The 25,474-nt window shown below is 42.0% G+C and overlaps 1 protein-coding gene across 10 annotated transcripts in view; it reads left to right on the top strand.

The window, feature by feature from the left end:
* TRPM3 (transient receptor potential cation channel subfamily M member 3) overlaps window positions 1-25,474 on the top strand; it is a 283,598-nt gene that overhangs the window by 253,548 nt on the left and 4,576 nt on the right. For 9 of the 10 annotated variants that reach the window (XM_065907659.1, XM_065907658.1, XM_065907657.1 and 6 more), the window contains 3 exons: window positions 13,488-13,638; window positions 13,759-13,958; window positions 15,913-16,045. In XM_065907659.1, the coding sequence (XP_065763731.1) occupies window positions 13,488-13,638; window positions 13,759-13,958; window positions 15,913-16,045 (484 nt within the window). The remainder of the gene's footprint in view (window positions 1-13,487; window positions 13,639-13,758; window positions 13,959-15,912; window positions 16,046-25,474) is intronic. The other variant, XM_065907660.1, reaches the window with a different exon arrangement.

Raw genomic sequence — 25,474 nt, 5'->3', positions numbered from 1 at the left:
TCTCTTTCCTTCCTCCTTTTCTTGCCCTTTCCTCTCAGATGGCTTGCTTTGTTTTTAAATGGCTCAACTGGGCCTGACTGTAGGATCTCCAGTTAAGTCTACGGCCATACCACCCTGAACACGCCCGATCTCGTCTGATCTCCAGTTAATTAAGTCCCTGCCATCTTCTAACTAAAGTCTCTGCACCTCAGTTTAATGTTTTTAATTTATTTTTAATTGGAGAACAACTGCTTTACAATGTTGTGTTGATATCTGCTGTAGAACAACTTGAATCACCTGTATGTATACGTACATACCTTCCCACTTGAGCCTCCCTCCCACCTCAGCCCGCATCCCAGCCCTCTAGGTCGTCACAGAGCACCCAGCTGATCTCCTTGTTCAGTTTAATTTCTAAAAACCAAGTCTGATTAGCCATTGGTCATTCAGTGAATTGGCTCCTTGCTCCTTGGATGATGGTGGGAAACCTGCTCCCTGGGCAATGATGGGATGTGGCCTGAATTAAGGGAGGAGGGTGAAGAAATTAGGAAAAGGCTTTGTCACCCTGACAGACCTAGGGCTACCTCTTGTAGCCGTGAGCAGGGCCAGGGGAGTGGAACGTGTATATCAGGCATCTTTGACATTATCTATTGACAACAGATGTTGATATTATCTGTTGATAATGCTGTAGGACAAACCACTCCAGAAGGCAGTGGCATAAAGCTGTAAGCATTTATTGAGCTCAGTAGCCTGTGGGTTGCCTGGATGGTTCTTCTGTCTTGACTAGGCTTTGGGAATGTGCCAAGGGGTCAGCTGACTTGCAGCTGATCCAAAACAACCTCAGCTCACATAACAGAAGTAACTAGGACCAGAGGGTCCTGTATTTTATCCTCCATCAGACTGGCTCAGGCATGTTCCTCGCGGTGATGGCTGAAGTGGAAGAATGGAAACAAAAACACTCACGTGTGTTTTCAAGTTCTATATGGGTCACATTTGCTAACATCCCCATGGCTAAGAAACTCACATGTCTAAACTCGGGGGCAAGGAACCAGGGGGCAAGGAAATAGAACCTGCCTGTTTAGTCAGAGAATTAAAACTATCAAATCACATGGCAAGGGAGGTTGGATACAGAGGGAGAGATATTGGAACTATTAATGCAATTGATTTGCTGCATCATGACAACAGGCTCACTGACATGTACAACAGCGAGTCTAGGCACACATCCTTTCCCGGCAAGTTTTGTACAGGATCTTTTGATAGTAATTCCTGACCACAAATCATGAATTTTGAGTCCTTCTTAAATAACAGCAAGTAAATGACAGGTGTCTCTAAACTAAAGAATAAATTAAAAAATAGCTAGAACACAGAACCAAGATAACGGAGGGCATTGGATGTTCCCCACCTCCCCCCTCCCCTGCCTATAATTCACACACAATATACCTAGGCTTATAACATCTTGCTTTCTAATTCACTGGATTAAAAACCAAAAGCTTATTAATTTAATTGTGCTTCCTAAATAGCTAAAAGCTGATCGTGTGTAACCCTAACCCTGTCAAATTAGAGGCTCTGTGATCAGTGACTTCTTTTCCCTCCTGGTGGTGTCTGGGTTCTATATCCATGCAATGGGGCCTAGTTATTTGTTTGCTTTTCTGATAGGAATGAAAAGAATACAGCTTTTGTAAGTGGCCTTTTATAAGTTAGCTCCTGAGATAGATAATCCAGTCTGGGGCTTATTCTGGCCTTCGGTTCCTTTTCTTAGATTCATAGAGTAATAAAATGTCTGGACTAGATGGGGCTTAGAAATCTTCCAGCATTTCCCAACCTTTAGTTGGTCCCATAAACCATTTGCTGTTTTGTAACATCTGTGTACTCTGTAATATTTTGAATTAAGTTATCTCAATTTCAAAACCTAAATTAATTTATTTTTAAGAATTTATACTGTGGCCATAAGTTGAAAACTCAGTGTGATTTGATGTAATAGAAAATGACCATAAAATAAACAGAATAAAAACACCACATTGTTATGAAATTCTGTCCAGATGCTTGGGCCTTCAGCCTGCCCAGTCTTTACTAAAAAGGAAGCTTAGCAAATGTGAAGGAAGTGTTAAAGAAATATTATCCTCAAATTGATGCATTCCCTCTGATGGAGTCTGGAAGATGTAGAGAGGCTTGAAAAGGTCATGACTTCCTCACTGTCCAGTTCACTGCTACTTAATGCCCTGTTCCTGTATCCTACAGTCATCTTGGACTTTCTGAGTTGGGTGGACATCATACTGGAGGGGATGTCAATAGTCCAAGTCCCTCCATTCACAGATGAAGAAGCCCAGACCTCCTCTTATGCCTTTTTCATGGTTGCCTTTGTACAGTGTCACTACCAACTTGCCTAACATTTAAGCTAGGGGAAGGGAAAAGAAATGAACCACAAAAGAAGTAAAATGCAGAGCTGGTGGGTAGTGCTTTCAACTCTACGAAGTTGGAGCTTACCTGGTTTTCAATTATATCTTCTCTTCCTGGTCTCCTTTCCTAGAGGACATTGGCTTTAACCTATTGAAAGAAACAGAAAGACCCCCTTTCTTCCATAAAGAAGACTTCTGCCTGGATTTGCTGCCATCTAGCACTCTTAGATCAGGAACCTTCTAGACTGTCCACGGAATTCTCTAAGCCAGAATATTGGAGTGGGTAGCCGTTCCCTTCTCCAGGGGATCTACCCAACCCAGGGATTGAATCCAGATCTCCCTCTTTACAGGTGGATTCTTTACCAGCTGAGCCACAAGGGAAGCCCAGGAATACTGGAGTGGGTAGCCTATCCCTTCTCCAGCGGATCTTCCCAACCCAGGGATTGAACCAGAGTCTCCTGCATTGCAGGTGGATTCTTTACCAACTGAGCTATCAGGGAAGCCCTTTTAGATAGATACAGCTATACAAAAGGAGGTGTTTCTAGTTCTCTTGCCCAGAAAAGCATTGTGTCAGAAAAAAAGGCCAAAAAAGCAGGGCTATGTAAGTCTTAATTCCTTGGAGTAAGCCATAGGAGCTGTGCTAATGGCATTCTAAATCCTCCATGCCAAACTATGAATTTTCAAAATAAGGTGGAGAAATAATCTTTGTCTCCTTATCTTTCCATCAAGATGGAATTTTAGTTGAAAATCCTTTCTTTAAAAAAAAAAATGGATAAATGTAGTCATACACTCAACTAAGCTCTTTATTCCATTGCCTATGATTTGGAATAAGCTATAATGCAAAAAAGCAAAATGGCTGTCTGAGGAGGCCTTACAAATAGCTGTGAAAGGAAGAGAAGTGAAAAGCAAAGGAGAAAATGAAAGATAAACTGATTTGAATGAAGAGTTCCAAAGAAGAGCAAGAAGAGATAAGAAAGCCTTCCTCAGTGATCAGTGCAAAGAAATAGAGGAAAATAATAGAATGGGAAAGACTAGAGATCTCTTCAAGAAAATTAGAGATACCAAGGGAACATTTCATGCAAAGGTGGGCTCAATAAAGGACAAAAATGGTATGGACCTAACAGAAGCAGAAGATATTAAGAAGAGGTGGCAAGAATACACAGAAGAACTGTACAGAAAAGATCTTCACTACCCAGATAATCACAATGATGTGATCACTCACCTAGAGCCAGACATCCTGGAATGTGAAGTCAAATGGACCTTAGGAAACATCACTACAAACAAAGCTAGTGAGGTGATGGAATTCCCATTGAGCTATTTCAAATCCTAAAAGATGATACCGTGAAAGTGCTGCACTCAATATGTCAGCAAATTTGGAAAACTCAGCAGTGGCCTCAGGACTGGAAAAGGTCAGCTTTCATTCTGATCCCAAAGAAAAGCAATGCCAAAGAATGCTCAAACTACTGCACAATTGTACTCATCTCACATGCTAGTAAAGTAATACTCAAAATTCTCCAAGCCAGGCTTCAGCAATACATGAACTATGAAGTTCCAGATGTTCAAGCTGGCTTTAGAAAAGGCAGAGGAACCAGAGATCAAATTGCCAACATCCACTGGATCATCGTAAAAGCAAGAGAGTTCCAGAAAAACATCTGTTTCTGCTTTATTGACTATGCCAAAGCCTTTGACTGTGTGGATCACAACAAACTGTGGAAGATTCTTCAAGAGATGGGAATACTAGACCACCTGACCTGCCTCTTGAGAAATCCGTATGTGGGTCAGGAAGCAACAGTTAGAACTGGACATGGAACAACAGACTGGTTCCAAATAGGAAAAGGAGTACGTCGAGGCTGTATCCTGTCACCCTGCTTATTTAACTTATATGCAGAGTACATCATGAGAAACGCTGGCCTGGATGAAGCACAAGAATCAAGATTGCTGGGAGAGATATCAGTAACCTCAGATATGCAGATGACACCACCCTTATGGCAGAAAGTGAAGAAGAACTAAAAAGCCTCTTGATGAAAGTGAAAGAGGAGAGTGAAAAAGTTGGCTTACGGTTCAACATTCAGAAAACGAAGATCATGGCATCCAGTCCCATCACTTCATGGCATATAGATGGGGAAACAGTGGCTGACCTTATTTTGGGGGCTCCAAAATCACTGCAGATGGTGACTGTAGCCATGAAATTAAAAGACGCTTACTTCTTAGAAGGAAAGTTATGACCAACCTAGACAGCATATTAAAAATCAGAGACATTACTTTGCTGACAAAGGTCTATCTAGTCAAGGTTATGGTTTTTCAAGTAGTCATGTATGGATGTGAAAGTTGGACTATAAAGAAAGCTGAGTGCTGAAGAATTGATGCTTTTGAACTGTGGTATTGGAGAAGACTCTTGAGAGTCCCTTGGACTGCAAGGAGATCCGACCAGTCCATCCTAAAGGAAATCAGTCCTGAATATTCATTGGAAGGACTGATGTTGAAGCTGAAACTCCCATATTTTGGCCACCTGATGTGAAGAGCTGACTCATTTGAAAAGACCCTGGTGCTGGGAAAGATTAAGGGCAGGCGGAGAAGGGGATGACAGAGGATGAGATGATTGGATGGCATCACCAACTCAATGGACATGGGTTTGGGTGGACTCCGGGAGTTGGTGATGGACAGGGAGGCCTGGCATGCTGCAGTCCATGGGGTCACAAAGAGTCGGAGATGACTGAGCGACTAAACTGAACTGAACTGATTGAGACGTTTCTTCAGCCATGTATGAAAGAGTCTATCTTCTTGAAATATCCTTTTTGTTCATATTTTTAAACATGATGTTCATTTTTATCAAATATTGGTGTTTCATTTCGAATTTCTCATGCTTTTTGAAATCAATATGATGTATATATTAAATAAATGAATGCTTCTTTCGCCCATGCCTTACAGAATAAAATCAAAACAGCAAGTGTCCATCTTTGAGACAAGGATACCAGCACCTGATACCTATTATATGAATCAGATTTTTTTCTTCACACTTTGAATTTTAGTGTTCCATACATGTGTTACCTGATCTGAACAGCTTGGACTATTATTTGTGTTAATGAAAGCAAGAAACATTCAGATGTCTATCAGTCTGTCTTTACATTTGTTCACAATTGAGATTCCTCTCAACCCCATATTGACTCTTCCTGCAAAGGCAGAGTTAAGAGACTATAGTTGAGCAAGTTTTCATGGACATCCTGACCCTGTTCTTACTGTCTTTGAAATACTGACAGAGGTACTAAAGCTTTCTGAGCTTCACTCCTTCACCTTTAAATGGGGTAGTAAAATCGATCATGTTTGAGTATTATAAAGATTAAAACAGGTGATGTAAGTAAAGCTTATAGCACAGGACCTTTCCCTGAAGCTTGTGATAGGTGGTCACTAGCATTATTATGTTGGAAAGGCCATTTGAGATAGCGAGGAATACATACAGGCTTTGGGGTCAGAGAGGAGGAGGACCCATTTCTGCTTCATTCATAATTGCATCTCCAGAACCAACTCCCACTGGTGCAGAGGAGGAACTCATTATTTTTTGGATGAATAAATGAATGGTTCTGGCATTATCCCTTATTAGCTGTGTGATCTTGGGTAAGGCATCTCACTCCTCACTGCGTGTTTCCACAGCTGGAAGGGTAATAGTTTGTTTTGGACTTGCCAGGAAGCTTCAGTGCAATGGCTGATGTGAAGTGCCCAGCACAGAGGCCAGGACATGCTGTGATTTCCACAGGTGTTTATTCCAAATCTCTACTGTCCGTCACTTTTGATGATCCCAAATAGCGAACTAAGATCAGCAGTTCCTACAGAAGCATCCATTTTAAAAGTTGTCTTTTAAAATGGGCAGCAGTCTGTGTCAAGGAGCCTGGGATGTATGTAGGTGGCCTTTCATCAAAAATGTCAGGGTCTGAGAAAAGCAGGATGTCTAATTTGACCCTTTTGTGTTCCTGGGCAGCTTCAAAGTAGTATAGTTTGGGCAAAGGCCGAGCCATGTGGGCATAAGGAGGATCCTGAAAAGAGGCATAGAAATTATCTTTTACCAAGACCTCATTTTCTCATTTTTTAAGGAACTATGAGGAAGGTTCCATTTCTTGTGTCAATGTCAGTTGATTGGTTGTGCTTTCGGGAGTTTTGTCTTAAAAAGGATCCCAAGGCTTCCGCCTGACAGAAGAGTGTCATGATGATTAGCAGTGTCTGCCGTGAGTTTAAGATGGGGTGTTATGGCTGGTGTGCCATGAGATTTATACAATAGCATTCAGAAGGGAGATTTGCTATAGACTTTACCCATGTCCCTGGTGGCTCAGAGGTTAAAGTGTCTGCCTGAAATGTGGGAGACCTGGGTTGGATCCCTAGGTCGGGAAGATCCCCTGGAGAAGGAAATGGCAACCCACTCCAGTATTCTTGTCTCGAGAATCCCATGGATGGAGGAGCCTGGTAGGCTACAGTCCACGGGGTCGCAAAGAGTTGGACATGACTGAGAAACTTCATTTTCTTTCTTTCTTCTTTACCCATGTCAGGCATGACCTTTTACAAGTTAATAGCAAAAACAAATAACCAAACAATGTTTTTCCCCTCTTTCAGCTTTTTGATCTTAATAGGAACCATCTCATATTAGCAGGTCATGGTGGCACTTAAGATCTTGAAGTAAATAGGAAAACAGATACTGACCCCATGAAATTGATCACAGATAACCCTTACAGAAATGCCTGGCATTGCAGGTTAAATGCACAGTGTGTGATATTCCTACCTGCATTCTTTTGGCAAATATTTATTGATCACCTTCTATATGCCAGGCAATGTTATGGCTGCTATAGTGAACTAAACAGACAAAAGCACTTTTCCCCATGGCTTTCATTCTAGTGAGGGGTACTGTTGACTTTTATTTTGACTATTATAAAAATTTATCTACGATTAAAAAAAAAAAGACATTCCAGCCACTCCAGAACATGTACAGAAAGAGGAGGACTTTCTTACTTTCACCTGCCTAATCTGGTTGGTTATGACTACACAACCTCTCGTTCTGGAGTCCAGTCATCCATTTCACTTCTACTTATCAATGCACTTTCAGCTTTCTGCCTTGTGATATGCCAATGTGACCCACATAGATAAATCATAGAGAATCTGAATTCTCAGATGTTTCATCCCTTCTAATTTGGCCATAACTGCATGGATGTAGGTGTCCCACTCTCTATCTGTACCCTCACCCTAGGCCATCTGTGGCCTAATCTATCTATGATCAGCTTCTAGAACAGGGTTTTATTCACTTTGGGAGTAACTGGAAGCTTTGGCCAAAGTTTCACAAGTGTGTTTACCTTTCTGACTTGATAATAAGTAAAATCTGTACCATTAGTTTGAGTCAGAGGCCCCAGTTGGACAATTGAACTCTGACCAGTGTAGACCTCTCATGCTTTCTATACTTGCTAATGAAAAAGAGCAACAGAGCCTCTGGCTCCTAAAACCCCAAGATTGTGATTCAACCTTGATGTCAGGTCAGATTTCACATTCCCAGTTGCCCCTTCCAGTCTCTTCATGCTACTCCAAGGCTCCAATGAAGCCTCCCAGGTGTGGCATACACAAAATGTCAACATCTTTAATTATTGTGGACAGGGGACAGGGAAGCCAGTGTGATTTTATTAGCCAGGACTCACTGCAAGTGATAGAAACCCAATTCAAACTGACTTAAGGAAAAAAGGAATTTTATGGTTCATATAACTGAAGAATTCTGGTTTTAGGCATGACTGAATTGGGAATCTATTTCTCTTCTCTGTGATGGAGTCACTCCTGGGCAGGCTCTCTTCACTTGGTAGACTTAAATTGCAATGTAAAAAGGGAACTTCTCTTTAACATGAGTCCCAGCAAAGATCTCAAGCCTTATGCTCATTGGTTCTTATTGGTCAGGCTAGGATCACATATCCATCCTTGAACCAATCACTGCCATCAGGGGATAAAATACATGGATAAATCTCCTTGAGATGGAACTGCAGCTCATTTCACCCAAACTTCTGGACTGTGAGTAGCGGGGTGGAGGGGAGGGGGACAGTTCCACAAAGGGAAATAGGATGTCATTACCAGAAGAAGGGGAAACGTTTATTTGGTAGGTGGAAGCACCAAACCTCCTCCAGGGCAGTGGTCCCCAGCCTCCGGGATCAAATGCCTGTTGATCTGAGGTGGAGCTGATGTAATAATAATAAAGTGCACAATAGATGTAATGTGCTTGAATCATCAAAAAACCATCCCCTACCCCAGTCTGTGGGAAAATTGTCTTCCATAAAACCAGTCCCTGGGGCCAAAAAGGTTGGGGACTCCTGCCCTAGAGGCACTCTGCTCTGACTGTCACAAAGAGGAAGGTGACAACTTGTCATTTGTTATGAAAGTGGCAGTGACTACACGTTTACTTCTTGCAAAAGGGTTGGGAGAAAAACCACTCATGTCAGGTTCCAAACTAGAGGAGGAGGTGCAGTGGTAGCTACCAGCCCACATATTCCCTAACATCCACCCATGTGCCATCTTGGGTTTACGTGCCCTGGAGTGTCTCCCCGGGAATATGAACCCCAGATACTGGTTGGGACCATTTTACAGTCCAGATAACTTATTCTCCATCCTAAAATCTGCTGCTTGTCCTGCCTTAAGGCACTCCATTCATCTTCGTCCATGGTAGACATCTGTAAGTTTGAGTCATAGCACTTTCTAGTACAGATAAATGCTCTGAACAAGGACGTGGCTAGGAGCCATCACAAAGCAATGTTTGGCACTACCTGCTGCATATAATCTTCACTGCCTCTTTGCTGATTTTACCAAATGAAGACTGTTTCTTACTGATTCATTTTTATTATCACTGTCACAAGTATCATCTAATTCATTTATACTGCACTTGTTGTAGAATCTAGATGATGGTCCTTAAGGCTGATCCTGACTAGCAGCCTGCTTGGTGTCACTCAGGCTAGAGGGGCTACGGCAGTTCTGCTTCTTCAGAGCCCCAGCAGCGCTCCTATCACCCAAATGTGATATCTGTTCCTTTCTGTGCCGCCTACTGAACTGTGAGTTCCTTAGCAACAGGGACTGTCTCTTTAACCCCCAGCATCTCCTGTATGCAGCATGTTATAACCACTCAACAAATGTTTGTAGAATAAGTGCTATGCTTAGTGATTGCGAAATAAAGAGCATTAAGACGTAGTCCCTAACCTTGAGAAGCTTCAAGTCTATTAATCACAAAAATAACCAATGGTGACACCAACTAATGTTAATCACTCTTGGTGTTAACGTGCTGAGTGCTAGATACTGAGATAAGTGCTCTGCAACACTATCTCATTTAAAGATCTTGACGATCTCCCCCATATATACTAACCCTTTTACAGATGAGAAGGCTGAAGTTCATGGAGTAAACTAACATAGCATTATTTGAAAATGGTGGAATCAGGATTTGAACCCACGTCTGCTGAATTAAAATGCATGTTTCTAACCACTGAAGTACTACTACCACTCCATAAAGGCAGGATGGAAAAAAATTGGGGGAAGGCGGAATAAATCAATACTCACAGGATTGTCAGAGAGTTCCCAGAGCCAACTATGATGACACCAAAGCAAAGCAAATCTTACATAAAGATAATGAGTTGGTCCAATTTTGTAACTAGTAGGGAAACCAAGCAGAGATCCAGAGACATGTTGATGACACTGTCTGAAGACTCATGGACGTGTGCATGGGCCACCTGAAAAACTAGGAAGCACCTACTGTTCTCACTGGTTTTTTTCTGTAGGCTGGAAGAAAGTTTTTTTCTCTAGTGGAGGAAGTGTCTGCATCTTCACTAAATATGGGGTCAGTGGGACTTCCCTGACAGTCAAATAGTAAAGACTCCAAGCTTCCAATGCAAGGCATACAGGTTCGATTCCTGGTTGAAGAACTAAGATCCTGCATGTTGTGTGGCCAAAAATGAATAAATAAATATGAGGTCAAAAGACGGATGAGTCCTGCCCCTCACAAGTTTATTTTACATTCTCCCAGAATGTAAAGAGAAATCACAGAATGACATTAAATGGAGATAGGGATCACACTTGTAAAGACTATGTGCCCTTTGTCCCTTACCCCAAGCAGTTCTTTCTGCTGCTGTTTGTCGGCTCCCTCATAGAGGACTGAGCAGAAGCCAAAGAAAAGGGCAGCACAGGTCTGACAGCCCCAAAAGAGGTCACGCTGGGAGGAAGCAGGTAGGATGGGTAGGGATCGTAAGCTTTGCTGAGGAGAGAAAAGCAAAGTGAGCTAGTCCATGAGGCCTACAGCCAAGTGGGTATCAGAGACCCAGGCATCTGGTTGAGCATGAGAAGCTTTCTTGCCAGGCCACAGGTAGGATTTCTGGAAACGACCTAAGGAAAGAGGTGTCAGCAACTGCTTAGAACTAGAACAGTCCAAGATGAGTAGGCTTGCAGAGCTGTGGCGGATGTTAGTGCTCAGAAACCAAACTGTGTTTGATGATCTCCTTTAGTCACTCAACAAACAGTTTTCACATGTGGATGTGTGTGAATGTGCTGTGTGTATATCCTGAGCTGTGATAGGAAACCATGAAGAGATATGTTCCCACTGGGAATCTTATGTTGGACACAAAGACCAGTAAATTGGCAACAGTGATAGAGTACTGAGAAGCCCCCGCCACCCCCACCCCGCCCCTGCCAAAGGGGCAAACAAAGGGAGCTCTGGGATCATAAGGAAGACAGAATTACTAAAGAAAAAATCATTCATGACATTTGGTAAAGGAAGACTTTGTTCAAGGGGGCTACTGCAGTGAAATTCTGTAATAGAAGAGAGAGACTGGGTTTGACTCTGAGTGAAAAATAAAAGGGAAGTTTATAGCCAGGAGCAGGGTGTGGGTCAGTGGATGGAAGATCTCTAAGAGGAAACATCAGGAGTAAGGGGGGTTTCTGGCTTACCTGACCTAATGTATTTTTACTGAAGACAGGTCAGGGTGATCACACTTCAGATGGAGGACAGTGGAGGATAAGGAATGTGATCAAATGTTGATGGTGATCAGATACTGAGGATGGGGATTCTGGCTAAATGTACTTAGCAGAATTCTTGCTAAAATTGGACAAATGCAGAGACAAATATGGAAGTGCACAAATTGAGGCCACAGAAGAGCCTGAGTCAAGTTTGGTCAAGTAGAGGATCTTTGTCAATACCTATCCCAGTCCTGGTTGAAAAGGAGCAGAAAGTCAGCCAAAAGCTAACTGAGCACCGAAGAATGACTGGGATTCACCCAGGTGAAGCATGGGAGTTAGGAGCAAGGTGTAAGAGGGACCTTTTGGAAGCATGACTCAAAATCAGGAAGTAAGAGAGAGCATGACATTTCTGGGAACTGCAAAAACTTGGTCTAGTTGGTGCTCAGAGGGAGAGGTAGAAAGTAGTAAGAGATGGCAACACGCTAACTATCCTTGGAGTCTGGGCTTCATCCTGGAGCCAGTGAGGGCCTCTGTCGTTGGGTTTTCATTCCCAAGAAGGAAATGATCAGGACCCCTCACTGAGCTGTCTTGGGTCAGTAGTGACACAACTGCCAACAACAAAAAAGATGCCAGCTCTTTGAGAACACCTGATTCCATCCACCCCTGATCCTCTTGCAGGCACATCCAAAGGGAGCACTTTGACCATCTTTTCCTGGCCATTAAAACAGAGTCTTGCTGACCTGATATTATTAAAACCCTCATAAGTTGAGAAGATGTATTTTGGACTTGAGAGCATATCAAAAATCACATAATTTTTCCAGCCTAATTTTAATTTAGTAGACTCACGCTAGTGGCACTTGAGAATTACTTGGGAAATCTTTGAAAGAAATATCGATGCCAGGGCCACCTTCAAAGATTCTGATTCAATTATCTGGGGTGGGCATTGGCAGTTTTTAAAGATCCCTAGTGCTGCCAGGGCTGAGAACAACTGCAGAGCATGGAGTCCAGCCACCTTAACTCCTGAGAAGGAAATGGACTCCCCGTGCCGTCCTCCAGCCAAGATTCTCGGTCAACTTTGCACACTTTCCCAGCAGATCTTCAGAAGCTGCCTATATCAACTGCTGTGGCTGCTTCACGCCCCACTCCTCTTTTACAAAGAGATGCAAGAGGACCCTGTTGTAAAGCGGGCATTAGACAGCTGGAATCGGAGGGCGACCTCACCTACCCCTGGGCACTCACAGCCGTCAGCACCATCTCACTTCCTGGGCTGTGTAGTCTGTGCAGCCCTGAGGAGCTTTGTCAAGGATTTGTTTTCCCCTGGATTCACCCGGAAACTCCAAGCAGGCCTCATTAGCACATTACTCACGCTCACCCAGGTCCCACCCATCACTTTCCTCCTCGCCCCCACCTCCAGACTTTTTCTTTTTCTCTACTTGCTCGTTTATTCAGTTGCAGTTGGGTTTTGTTCCCTGTGTCCCGAGAAGCACGTTTTTGGAATGGAAATGCTGCTGGAAAAAAAGCAGGTGGCTCCAGGCTCCAGGGTCCCAGCCCATCGCCCCTCGTGGTCCTCCCTGTGAAATGCCGTCCATCAGGCGCTCTGAGTGACTGTCCTCCTAAGTCCTTCCCAAGGCGCTGCCCTGTTTCATTCCTTCCACACCGAGACAGCAGATCATTAACTCAGAGCCCCTGGGTTGTTCCTTGCAGCAACTAACAGCTGCCCTGGTGCTAATTCCCAATCGACAGCCTCTCTATGTTGCTGCTCTTCCAGCTGTCGGCTTCTGACCCCCACAGCACATTTTGAAAGTAAATGATGGGGCGATGAGACTCTGCCCCTCCTGAGCTTCTGGAAAGCCCTCCCCAGGCTTCCTGGGGAGACCCGGTGCCCCAGGGACTCAGCCAACCAGCAGGGGGCTCCACCCACCTCTTTCAAATGGCAAACTCGGGAAACTGGCAGAACCGACTTCCCTCTGCAGTGGCAGCCCCTAGGGATATTCATGAAGCTTTTGTTTGTTTATTTAGGCTTTTCTGGAATTCTTTTCTGTTTGTTTTGAGATGACTGTGTTTTTCCTTCATCTAAAAAAGAAAAGAAAAACCCTCTCTTTCAAATCAGTCTATGATTTTAATCCCAGAGCCACACAATTTCTCACATCTTGCCTCTGTTGCTTCCTTCAGCTCCCTGTGGACAGAATGAGACTCGAGAGGATGGTAAAATAATCCAGCTGCCCCCCTGCAAGACAGGAGCCTGGATCGTGCCGGCCATCATGGCCTGCTACCTCCTAGTGGCCAACATCCTGCTGGTCAACCTCCTCATCGCTGTCTTTAAGTAAGAGGGTCTTTCTTCAGAACCCTTGGGACGGAGTAGGGAGACTGAGGCAGGAGGGGAGCGTGGTGCTGCAGAAAGCAAGGTGTTTCTCACTTGATTATCTCTGGTCTCTTTTTTCAGCAATACATTTTTTGAGGTAAAATCAATATCCAATCAAGTGTGGAAGTTCCAGAGGTATCAGCTCATCATGACTTTCCATGAAAGGCCCGTTCTGCCCCCACCTCTGATCATATTCAGCCACATGACCATGATATTCCAGCACCTGTGTTGCCGATGGAGGAAACACGAGAGTGACCCAGATGAAAGGGACTATGGCCTGAGTAAGCTTTGGGTGACAACCCCCGGCAACTACAGAGCAGGAATCCCCGCGGCTTCTATAAGGGATCATACAGGACCACTGGGCACCTGGTTCCTCCTGCTTCCTGCCCACGGCTCGGAAGACTTGGGAGGGAGAGGAGGGTATGCTCGATGAAAAGATGGTGCTGGAAAGAAGACAGGAGAGGCTGCGATTGAGCATTCTTAACCTCTCCCCTTTCTTAGATAAAACCAGGCTTCAGCAGGGCTGTCTTAGCACCTTCAGAGGTTCTAAGCTTCTTACTTGCCAGACATCCCACCACAAGCTATATGGACCATGTTAATATGTCCCAGTGCTACTGTGTAAATCAGCATCCTGACAGGCAGAGTTGTAGGTGACCAAGTTTGACTTTCTATGATTGTCTTTGGGTCTATCGTGTTTTTAGGTCTTAAACATTTCCCAAGCCTTAGGGGTTGTTCCTATATGACTTCATGAGGAAACCAACAGTTTTTTCCATAATCCAAGGATAAAAAAGGCCTTCCACCAACCACCTTCTAGCCCAGTATTTCTAAAAGGAGGTTCAATTGGGGAAGTAATTCTTTATTATATAGAATTGTTCCACACATTGTAGAAGATTTAGCACATACAGCCTCCACTCATTGAATACTAACAGCTCTTGCAAGTTCCTAAATGTCCCCTGGGTACACCCACTGTTAAGAACAGTGGGATCCAACCCCATACAAGCAACTTCCTGTGGTTTCTCAAAGAGTATTAAATAGACCACCTACACTAAATCTACTGAATCAGAGCCTTTAGGATTATGGCCCAAGAATTACCTCCAGGTGATTACTAGTGCAACTAAAGTTTGAAACCAAAGTCACTTAATAGTCAACTGTTTTTCTAAGTCTGAAGCTTTTAACAATTTCTTTGACATAGCAATGCCTGACCTCTTTCGAGACATTAAAATTGGAAAGTTGGAGAGGGGTTAAGAATTCCAAAATTCACTGTTTCCATTTGAAATACCCATTTAGGCAAGTCGAAAGCTCAGGGGAGAAAAGGTTCAGATTTCCCCTGGGCTCTTTCTACCACTGTATCAGTTACTACTTTGTTTACTTGCTATAAACAGAATACCAGATGAACAATAACACAAATAAGTAAGGTTTTACTACAAAAAGTGATCAGGTAGATAGCCCAGAGCTCAATAATGACTCACTAAAGTCAAAGACCCCAAGCCCATTTTTAGACTTAGCTATTCCCTGTCACACTGTCTTGTCTCACAGTAGCAAAATAGCTGCTGTACTTCCAGCCCTCACATGTTCATGTTCAAGGCATAAAGAAGTATGAAGATGAAAAAAGATAGAAAAAATCAACCACATACCTGTAGTTTCTCAGGAAACCAAAATCTCTTTCCAATACCTTTGAAAGAAAAAGGGTGTTGGAGGTGGGGTGTGGATTGAAATGTCAACCCTTTCCTGCAGCATATTTTTTTTTGTACCTTGAGCCAAACTGTGTTTCTTGGTTGCTGCTAACTCCAAGGAATTCTGGAAATATCTGGCTTTCCAGTCTCAATAGTTGGAAGAGGGAGGGGAAATTGCACTACAAAGGGCTTTTAGTAAGGCAAATGAACAATGTGTGTCTGCCATACTGCTCAGCCCAGGAGTTTTTAATAAACCTTTCTCTGCATAACTTCCCTTTCCTTTATTTAGCTACACTGTTATCCTTACAACATATATTATTCTAACCAGTCTCTGCAGTAAACCAGGTATACTTAGGTGAGATTCAGAGGTCCGTAATGACTCTAACACCCAGAAAGAGGTCAATGACACAAGTCACCTTACCAGGTTTGGATTTAGTTTGAGTCTCAGTGAAGAATCGAGGCAGCATTCCCTAACCTGATTTGAGTTAGGAATGTCATTAGGCCCACAACTCAGGTTCATTGCTTTTACTTCTCTGCCTCATATCTCTCATCTTTTCCACAGAACTCTTCATAACTGATGATGAGCTCAAGAAAGTACATGATTTTGAAGAGCAGTGCATAGAGGAATATTTCAGAGAAAAGGATGATCGATTCAACTCATCCAATGATGAGAGGATACGAGTGACTTCAGAAAGGTGTGTTCTCTGGGCACATGTCTCCTGGGGATGTTTTATACCATGGCATACCTTATCAATTGATTGTGTATGCAGGACCACAAAGAAAACAGAGATCCCTCCCCGCCTTTTTGCTTATTTTTATTGTACAAGAAATCATTGAGCTTATGAGAGAACAGAACATTGTCTGAAATGTCTATAGATCAAAATCCCAGACTTGTAAGTCCTAGATTTCTCCAGCAGGCAGTAGAAGTTGCCTTCTTGGACACCGGAGATTGTTGAGTCCAGGACAGGGCAAGAGTTGTTGGCTTAGACCAGAAATTGGAAAGTTCAGACCTAGACACAAACCAAGAGAGGCCCAGCCCAACTCAAGGCTCTCATCAAGTTTCTGTTTCATGTAGATCACTGAGCATCTTCTCCAAAGGTCAAGATGCTCCTAGTGCCTGGCTTATGTGGGTGCTCAATACCTTCTGAATAAACAACAGCAAGAGACTTGTGAATTAAAATAATCGTTGAGGGTGTTTTTTCCAATTATTTTGGGTTTTTTTATTCTTATAGAGCAAGGTAAAAGCAAAGAAATAAAAGCAGATGTTTTTCTACTTACTTATTATACACTTTTAGATATCACTGAGCAAATAGGTTTATAGACCAGTAGGGCTGTAAGAAAAAAAATCTCAAAATAAAGAGAAGAGAATACTTTAAATTTAATAAATCTAACTTTATGCAAATAAATTTACATTTTTCTGATTTTCCTCATTTTGCTGTAGTCTAATACAAACTTCATTCCAGGCTGGCATATTCCAGCATTTGGAGCACTGCTTTTCTGAAGAACACCCCAAGTATTGCAAAACTTTAGTGTAACTTTAAATTTTAAGCACTTGCAATATAAAGATGGCAGAGTTACTTACAAATAGTGGGAAAAAGAATGATACATTGATGACATCAGTTGATATATGACTCAAATTTTTAAGATTTGAGTCAGTCACGTCTAGTTTTCATGAAATGACATTTTGTCTCTTAGCCACTTCATACGTTTTCTCTAATGACTCTGCAGAAATGACACAAATGGCATTTTTCTATCCCTGGCCCATTATTTATTTAAGGAATGCAGTCTAGATAAGTGGTTATATACCCACATGCCATTTAGTGATTGTATCCATAGGTACTAGCCAATATTAATATAATTTAAAGCCATGCACAGATTTTATACACTTCTGTCATTGCAAACTAGAACGTTTTATGATGATATGATCTAAAGCAATTTTCTAGCAAACAGAGGAAGGAGCTTCAAATCTGAAGACCTCTCTCATGCTAAGGCCTTGAAATAGTTATTTATTAATGGACATATTAGCCAAGTAGTTCCCATAAAATTGTGCCATGTGGACACATTGTCCATTACTCAGGCATATTTGCAAAGCGTGTGTCCAGGACCCTTTGCAGTGGCTTTTTGGATTCAGAAAACCACAGACCTGGGAGGAAAGAAAGGTAGGGGGAGAAGTATTAAGATGCAAAGAAGTCTTTGTCTCTCTGGGAAACTCACAGACGAGGTGCAGACACCAGGGCATGTAAACTGTGACCTGTCACAGAGTCCCTTTGAATGGAAACATAAAGGAACTAGAGCACCTCCACCTGAGGCTCTCACCCCACATTTACAGATGCTTCTAGGAGACTTCTTCCCCAAGGCCCTCTTCCTCTCTGGGTAGAGAGCCCCACCCTTCAGGAAGGTGACCAAGGTGAACAGTTCCCAGAAATCAGGTCAGAGTGCACGGCAGCCCTCCCTGTGACCTAGGTGCTAGCTGACCTTCTGGGGTCACGGGGCCCAGAGGGCCAGGGTGAGTTCACAGCTAAGCCCAAGTGCCAGAGAAGTGAATCTAAGCCCAGGCCTCATTGTGCTTCTGTAGCTTCTGTCTGTGTTTATTTGAAGTTCTGCTTTTGGTGGTGATGGTGGTAGTTTTGTTTTGCATCTGCAAATGTACCAAAAATAATGTCTCTAAACACTAGAATTATACTCAGTACAATAGAAACACCATGGGGTGCATCGGGGAACAGAGATCAACCAAGGGAGGAGGGGATCCATATAACCCATTTCACACATTCTCCAGGACATGTCCTTTCCAAGTGGAGTGGCAGGTGAAATCACCTGTCCTGTTTTACATGAGCTAGATGGCTAGCTAGATGAATAGACAGATGGGTAGAGAGATGATAGACAAGTATGTATAAACTCACATTTGAATACATGTGTTAAATTTATATATAAGTTAACTATGCACATTTTATACTATATATTTTATAATTTTCTCTGCATATTAGATAACCTCAATACAGAGATTTGAAATAAGAAAACTTAAAAGCTGGTTCTTTGCTCTGTTTCTCCCCTTGCTACTACCTTTAAAATACAGTTAATTTATTTGAATTCTATTTGCATGAATCTCTTTAGAAATAAAAATGTACTTCTGTAATTGTCTATTTAAATGGATCATTATTAAATTATATTTTTGTCACCAAATAGTATGTATAGGAAGGACCCAATATAATATTCAGGAGATCATTAACACCTTGGAGGAACTGATTCTGAAAAACCCTTGTCTTTGCCATTTTTATATAGCAATGACCATGATATATCTAAAGCAATACAGTTCCAAAATGTAGTGAGCTAATTGATTATAACCAATGCTGTTACTTATTTGGGACAATATCTAGCTAGTGATAATTATATTAAAATAGCCATATTTTTAAGCTGTTAAGCAACATTGGTAACTACCTTCTTTTCTGAGGATGTTTTTACCCTGGCTTATGATAACCAATCCTTGGAGTTGGTGCCATCAAATTCTGTGCTCATCATCCTTTAACTAGTGGGTTCTGTTTCAATACATGCATACCAGCACTTTCACTGTGTACCAGGCAATAAGGCAGAGCTCTGTCCTCAAAAAGCACAGTCTCACTGAATTCTAGTGTACACCCAAGGCAGGAACAGCCAGGAACATCTAACCCACAGTTGTCAAACCTTAGAAGGCCTTAAAATCAACTGGAAAGCTTGTTACAAGACAGGTTTCTGGGCATCCACCTACATCCTTGGTTTCTGATTCACCATGTCTATGGTGGAGCCTGAGAATTTGCATTTTTAACAAGTTCCCAGTAATGCTGATGGTAATACAGCTAGTCCTGAACCACACTTTGGGGACCACTAATGGAACATAATGGACAAGCTTAAAGTCCCAAGTAGGATAGGACAGTGCAGAATCATTCACTGTGGAACATATATCAATAAAATTCAGTACCTTACATTTGGAACAGTTCTGGAGGTCATTAAGTACAGATTGTGTGTGTGTGAAGATCACTCATTTGTGTCTGACTCTTTACGACCCCATGGACTATACAGTCCATGGAATTCTCCAGGCCAGAATGCTAGAGTGGGTAGCCTTTCCCTTCTCCAAGGGATCTTCCCAACTCAGGGATCAAACCCGGTTCTCCCACATTGCAGGCGGATTCTTTTACCAGCTAAGCCACAAGGGAAGCCCAAGTACAGATTACTTGTACCCAAAGCAGTGTTTCTCCCACACACCTGACCAGCAGCAATTTAACAAGTATGTGCTAAACAGGACCTTGGATTGGGGTGGGGATATAAGGGCTTTGCTTTGAAAGAATGCATGATCCAGTTACACTCAGCCTCTATTTGAGCACCTCCTGAAGGAGGAGAAGCTGCCTTAGATACCAGCATTATGAATAAATACAGAAAAAATTACATTCTACTCTCTCTGAGAAAATGTTTCACATATGGTAATATCACCATCATCTCTCATTTGCTCTATCTTTTCTAAACTAAATATCCCAAAGTCCTTTAACCACTTAGCATGTGTATAGCAGATCTTCCACTACCCTGCCCACTTTCTCAATATGTACTTTGAATTTTCAACATCACCCTTTAAATGTGGTATCTAAATGAAACCTAATTCTGTGTTATAGTTAGAGCCTAGACTCAATGCCTTTGTTCATTCACTTACTGTTTTTGATCATCTACTATATGCTAACCTAATAATTACAGAGTACAATAGGAAAAAAACATGTAACAAGGGAAAGAACACAGTAAAATGGAAAGATTTTAATACTAATTCTGCAGTAACTAGCTGTGTGAACTTGATCAAGTTACTTAACTCCTCCGAACCTATGTCCCAATCAGTAAAATGGGGACATACCTGTGGTTTTAATACCTAACTAAAACTTTAAAAGTTATTGCCATAACATACATGAGATATTGTGTTTTAACTAGTAGTTATTATTTTTGGATCTACACATTTTATTTGCTATGGGATTGCATTACCATCATAGCAGCCAAGTCACATCTTTGGTTCAGAGCGAGCCTATAGCTAATTAAAACCAAGCCTTTTTCACATGAGATATTTCAAGTATCTTCCAACTTCTTCTTGGGAAATGTTTGTTTCTAACCTAAAATCAAGACTTAGCATTCATTGCTATGAAATTTGTCTTTAATTCCACTTCCTCTTTGTATACTCAGTCACTTCAGTCATGTCCAACTCTTTGCAACGCCATATACTATATAGCTTGCCAGGCTCCTCTGTCCATAGAATTCTCCAGGAAAGAATACTAGGGTGGGTTGCCATGCCCTCCTCCAAGGGATCTTCCTGACCCAGGGATAGAACCCGCATCTCTTAGGTCTCCTGCATTGGCAGGTGGGTTCTTTACCACTAGCACCACCCGAGTCCCCACCTCCCACCCGCCACTTTGGCTCATTATTATAGCATTTTAAGGACAACCTTGGATCCTGATTTTATTGTCTGTCTGCTAATTTTTCATCCTATTCTTTTTATATCATTGTTTGCTTGATAAACATAGCTGCTATGCCTTCAACATAATCCACCAAAATCTCACCAGCATGAATTAGGTGAACCAAGACAGAACTAAGATATTGCATGACTCCAAAAACTATCTTTTATGATGACACCTGTCCATTGTTATACCATCTCTCACTTGGCTAATCAGCCAGCCAAGTATTCACATTTCTGCAGTCAGGCTAGTGTATCAACCCATTTACTGAAATCACAATGCACTTTATGAAAAATATTGTGCATCTATGTTTCTTTGTTAGTCTAGATTATCAAGAGAGAGACAAGATTAATATTGAGCTGGGGTGTAGTCACCTGTTAATTAATCCTGTCTCTTTAAAGTACCCAAAAGATAACATCAGCTTAATTACCTAAGACTAAGCCATTCTATGGGCTTCCAAGGTGGCTCAGTGGTAAAGGATCCACCTGCCATTGCAGGAGACTCAGCACACACGGGTTCGACCCCTAGGTTGGGGAGATCCCCGGAGAAGGAAATAGCAATCTCTTCCATTGTTCTCGCCTGGGAAATCCCATGGACAGAGGATCCTGGTGGGCTATAGTCCATGGGGTTGCAAAAGAGTCGTACATGACTTAGTGACTAAACACCAACAACAAACCTTTCTATAATGCTGCCTAGAATTAATGTTAAACTCCCATAATTCATACAATCAGGAATGTTGAGTACTGAGAAAACATTTCCTATCTGCAGTCTCCTGGCATTTCCTTTTATTTCCCTTTGGCTCTTAAGGGTCACCTACATTTTCTGGTGATCACAGATGGAAGTTCTTTTCTGGTCCCTTTAACTCACTTAAAGCAGGTTTTGCAAACTGGTGGCTCATGGGCAGCATCTGCCCACAGAGGGCTGTTATGTTGAGCTGACAGTGATTGTTAGAATTCACTCTGAATGCCTTTGTCCTGGACATGCTCTCTTCTGCCACAGAACCTTCTGCTGGTCTCTTATGCTTTGCCTGCTTCACATACTTACTTGATCTGCCCTCCCGTAGGGATTTGGTCCTCAGATCCCTAACTTACAGCTTCCAGTTTATCCTCCCCATCACCCTACCTGTTGGGCTCCACTTATCAGAAGTTTCGGTTTGAATTTTCTCCTTGACAGTAACAATTTAGGCAAACTGATATATATATCGTTCCTTGTTATCATCTTTTAATCTAACTAACATTATCTTTCCCAAACCAATAGGCTCTGTAGCCCCCTTTTTTCACTTTACCTAGATCCAAAAAATATTAGACAATGACTGTTAATATTTTCCAGTTACAATGTTTCATAACAAAGAGAGAATAACTTAGGATATATGAAATTTATAAATAATCCCCAAATAGTGTAAGTCATAAAAGAGGAGCTTCAGTCACTAGCCACTGTGTCTTTTTCTAAAACTGATCCTTGCTATCTCCATTGATAGATCCAAGTTTAACTTTTCTCCCCTCTTTTGGTCCCAGAGTTAATTAGAAGGATAACGGCCCAAAGGGAAGGGTCATCATCGTCATTTAGTCACTAAGTCGTGTCTGACTCTTGGCAACCCCATGGACTGTGGCCCGCCATGCTCCTCTGTCCATGAGATTCTCTAGGCAGGAATACTGGAGTGGGTTGCCATTTCCTTTTCCAGGGGATCTTCCAGACCCAGGAATCAAACCCAGGTCTCGTGCATTGCAGGCAGATTCTTTACCTAATGAGCTATGAGGGAAGCCCATAGGGGTAGGTGCCCCTAAAGTTCGCATATTAAGTATCAGTCTATGGATAAGCAAGAGTTCACTTTAGCTGCTCTGCATCCTTGTCTTTGATCTGAAAACCTGTATCAGTATACCCCTTGCCCCCATAAGAGCCCCCACAACTGGGCTCATGTGATCTGAAGTTGTTTCTACTCTTCATCCTATACCCATCCTACTGCTAGCACTCCAGGGAATATTTGAAATTTAGAACAGGTATGGCCTTCCAGTTGTCTTTTCCCTTTACCATATTTCCTTTCATCACATTTTGAGGTTATCAGAAAAAACAATGAATTTTCTAGAAGGTAAGCACACACAATACAATAATCCTTAACATATTGCGTATTGAAGCTGAAATTTTCTGTGCCACCAGAGTCTTCTTTTGAATGCCCTTTTCCTTATCACTTTGGCCGTTAGAGGCTGGTTGTCTTATGACCTGGATTTCTTTTTTTAACCAGCCTATTGAGTCCCCTTTGATGGGCTTCTGGCTGTTGCTTTCTTGGCCTCCTGGGAACAAGAACCACCTCATACCTTTCCAGGTTTCTGTTGGGTGCCTATTGTGATTGCCTCTTGAGTTATTCTGAAATAAGTCACACAAAATCTGGAAATTTGAAAGAAGGAAAGAAAAATTAAGTGTTCCTCCCATTCAACATCTTCCTTTCCAAATCCCTTTTTCTTTTCTTACTTAGTCACTGCCATATATATCTCCTTGAGGATTCCTTTTGATCCATAAAATCTTATCATTCTTATCTCCATATAATCTCCTGAATTATTTGATCAAAGTCAACTCCTGGAAACTACCACTATGAGCCAAAACTCTTGATTTGTTTCTCATACCTATTTATACCTGTAATACATGCCCACTGACAAATTAACTTTTCAAGAGTTCTTTTTAAAGATTAAGGGAAGAACTCTATTTATGGAACAAGTATATGGTAAGTTTGGCTCTAGGAACTTTCATCTTTTTTATAACTCCTGCATTAAATGCCTATCACTTATATCAGTGACCTAACTGACATACAGTCAAGTGGTTAAACACATCCAGGATTCTAAAAGAAAACAGATCAAACAGTCCTTTTTCTTTTTTTTTTTAATTCAAGTCTTACGTTCCAAAGCACCTCAGAGCCCACAGGAAAGTTAAGATTTGGTGAAGAATAGCTCCGTGACCTTGTTCTAGACTGCTTTCCTCCCCTAGTTCCACCCCCTGGAGCCATGCTTCTTTATCTTTGCTCTGGAGGCTCCCACTGGGCCTCTCCTTGCCTTCCCGGAGGACCCCCTTCTTCCTTGTACCTCCTCTCTCCCTCCCATTCCTTGGGATCCTTAGTGTTTGGGTTCTGTTTATTCCCCACAACCAAGTCCTTACTCTCTCATTGCCTCTTGGTGCCTTAGCTCAGCCTTTCACCTGCTAGTTTTCTCTGCAGTGTTGGATTCTGGAACTAAAGTGAGGTAGGGTGTGCAGGGGGGTCCCCACAGTGCAGGGAGATATCTTCCCATGCTCAAACCAATAACCACATGCAGTTATACTCAGAGAACATCTTTATCTCTTTCCATACCAACCTTGTATACACCAGACTCCAGGAAAGGACAGGAGAGGGAGGAAGAAAATTATCCTGCCTTTTGTAACTTTGCCAACACTAAAAAGCTAGGTGGACCCAGTACCTAAGTATCCCAAACAGAAATCCTCATTCTACAGAAATGTACCATCTGTCCCGCTCCTGAGTTTAATGAAGTAGTATTTTTACCTACTTACCAAAAGCTTATTGCATTGCAAAACGAACCATAATACTTGCAAACTCCATAGGATAGATGATGAAAACGTCAATTGTAAGTCTCTAAGACACACAAAATTATTATTGTAAGTAATTTGTTTCTTGGGCTATGTGTACACCACAAAACAAGTGAAATAGGAAAAAGCTGAATTTTCTTTCTGAATCATCTGTGCTAGCTGGATGAGTAAGTAGCATTGGGTTTGCCAGATACAGAATTGCTCAGTGTACAAGTCTTTTGGAAATGTACCTGAGCATCGTGGCAGAGTGTGCCTAGACCCTAGAGGTGCTAAACTGGTTATGGAGCAGCAGAAAGGAACAAAAGAAAAAAAAAATGTTTCTGAAGCCGGGCTCTTGACAGCAGTCCAGAACCTTAGACTGATGAAGGGAAACTGTGAGATAAAAGAGCAGAGTGAGTTGTAGGAGGGTGGGGAGGGGAGGGTGTTGCAAAGGTAAGAGAATCACATATTCCCACTCTGGCCAGCAGAAGAGGTAGGTTTTTGTATGTGTATGTGTTTTTCTTAAAGCCTATAGGTCCCTCAGAGAGAGAAACCACATGCCTCTTATATCTCCTTCTGGCATTGAAATATATATTCTTCTCTGATAGAGGTGCTGCTATTGTTAACACACCACCACGACCACCATCACAACAATTGGAGGGACCTAGCTCTAATTCCTATCTCCTTTTGTAAAGCATGCAGCCATGTTCCTTTTAAGGGTCAATGGTCAAGTCATTTGCTGTGCATATTGGAAAAAAATTGGGAAAGTATCTTTATCCTCTCAAAAAAAGTCGTGAATAGATCTTATTTAGATTCTCCAAGATTTGCCTTTCAGCATTTAAAAGTGAAAGTTTAAACTCAAACCAAAACTTGGCTTTGGTTTGTCCTTTCCAAGTTAATTTGAACAAGTAAAAAATATGGCACAATTTTATTTTAAATATGTGGTCTCTGTCTTTATAAGTAAATGACCTAGCAACCCATTAAACAATTGAAATCAAGTTTGTCACAGTGATTTGTTCAGTGAGCCTTTCTTGACATCTGGCAGGTATTGGGCTGGCCACATGGAAATGCAAAGAGGAATATGCGACAGATCACACCCTTAAAAATGGGGACTATAGAAAT

The sequence above is a fragment of the Muntiacus reevesi genome, chromosome 17, assembly GCF_963930625.1.
Source record: "Muntiacus reevesi chromosome 17, mMunRee1.1, whole genome shotgun sequence".
NCBI classification, from domain to species: Eukaryota; Metazoa; Chordata; class Mammalia; order Artiodactyla; family Cervidae; genus Muntiacus; species Muntiacus reevesi.
This window is presented reverse-complemented; position numbering and strand designations above follow the sequence as displayed.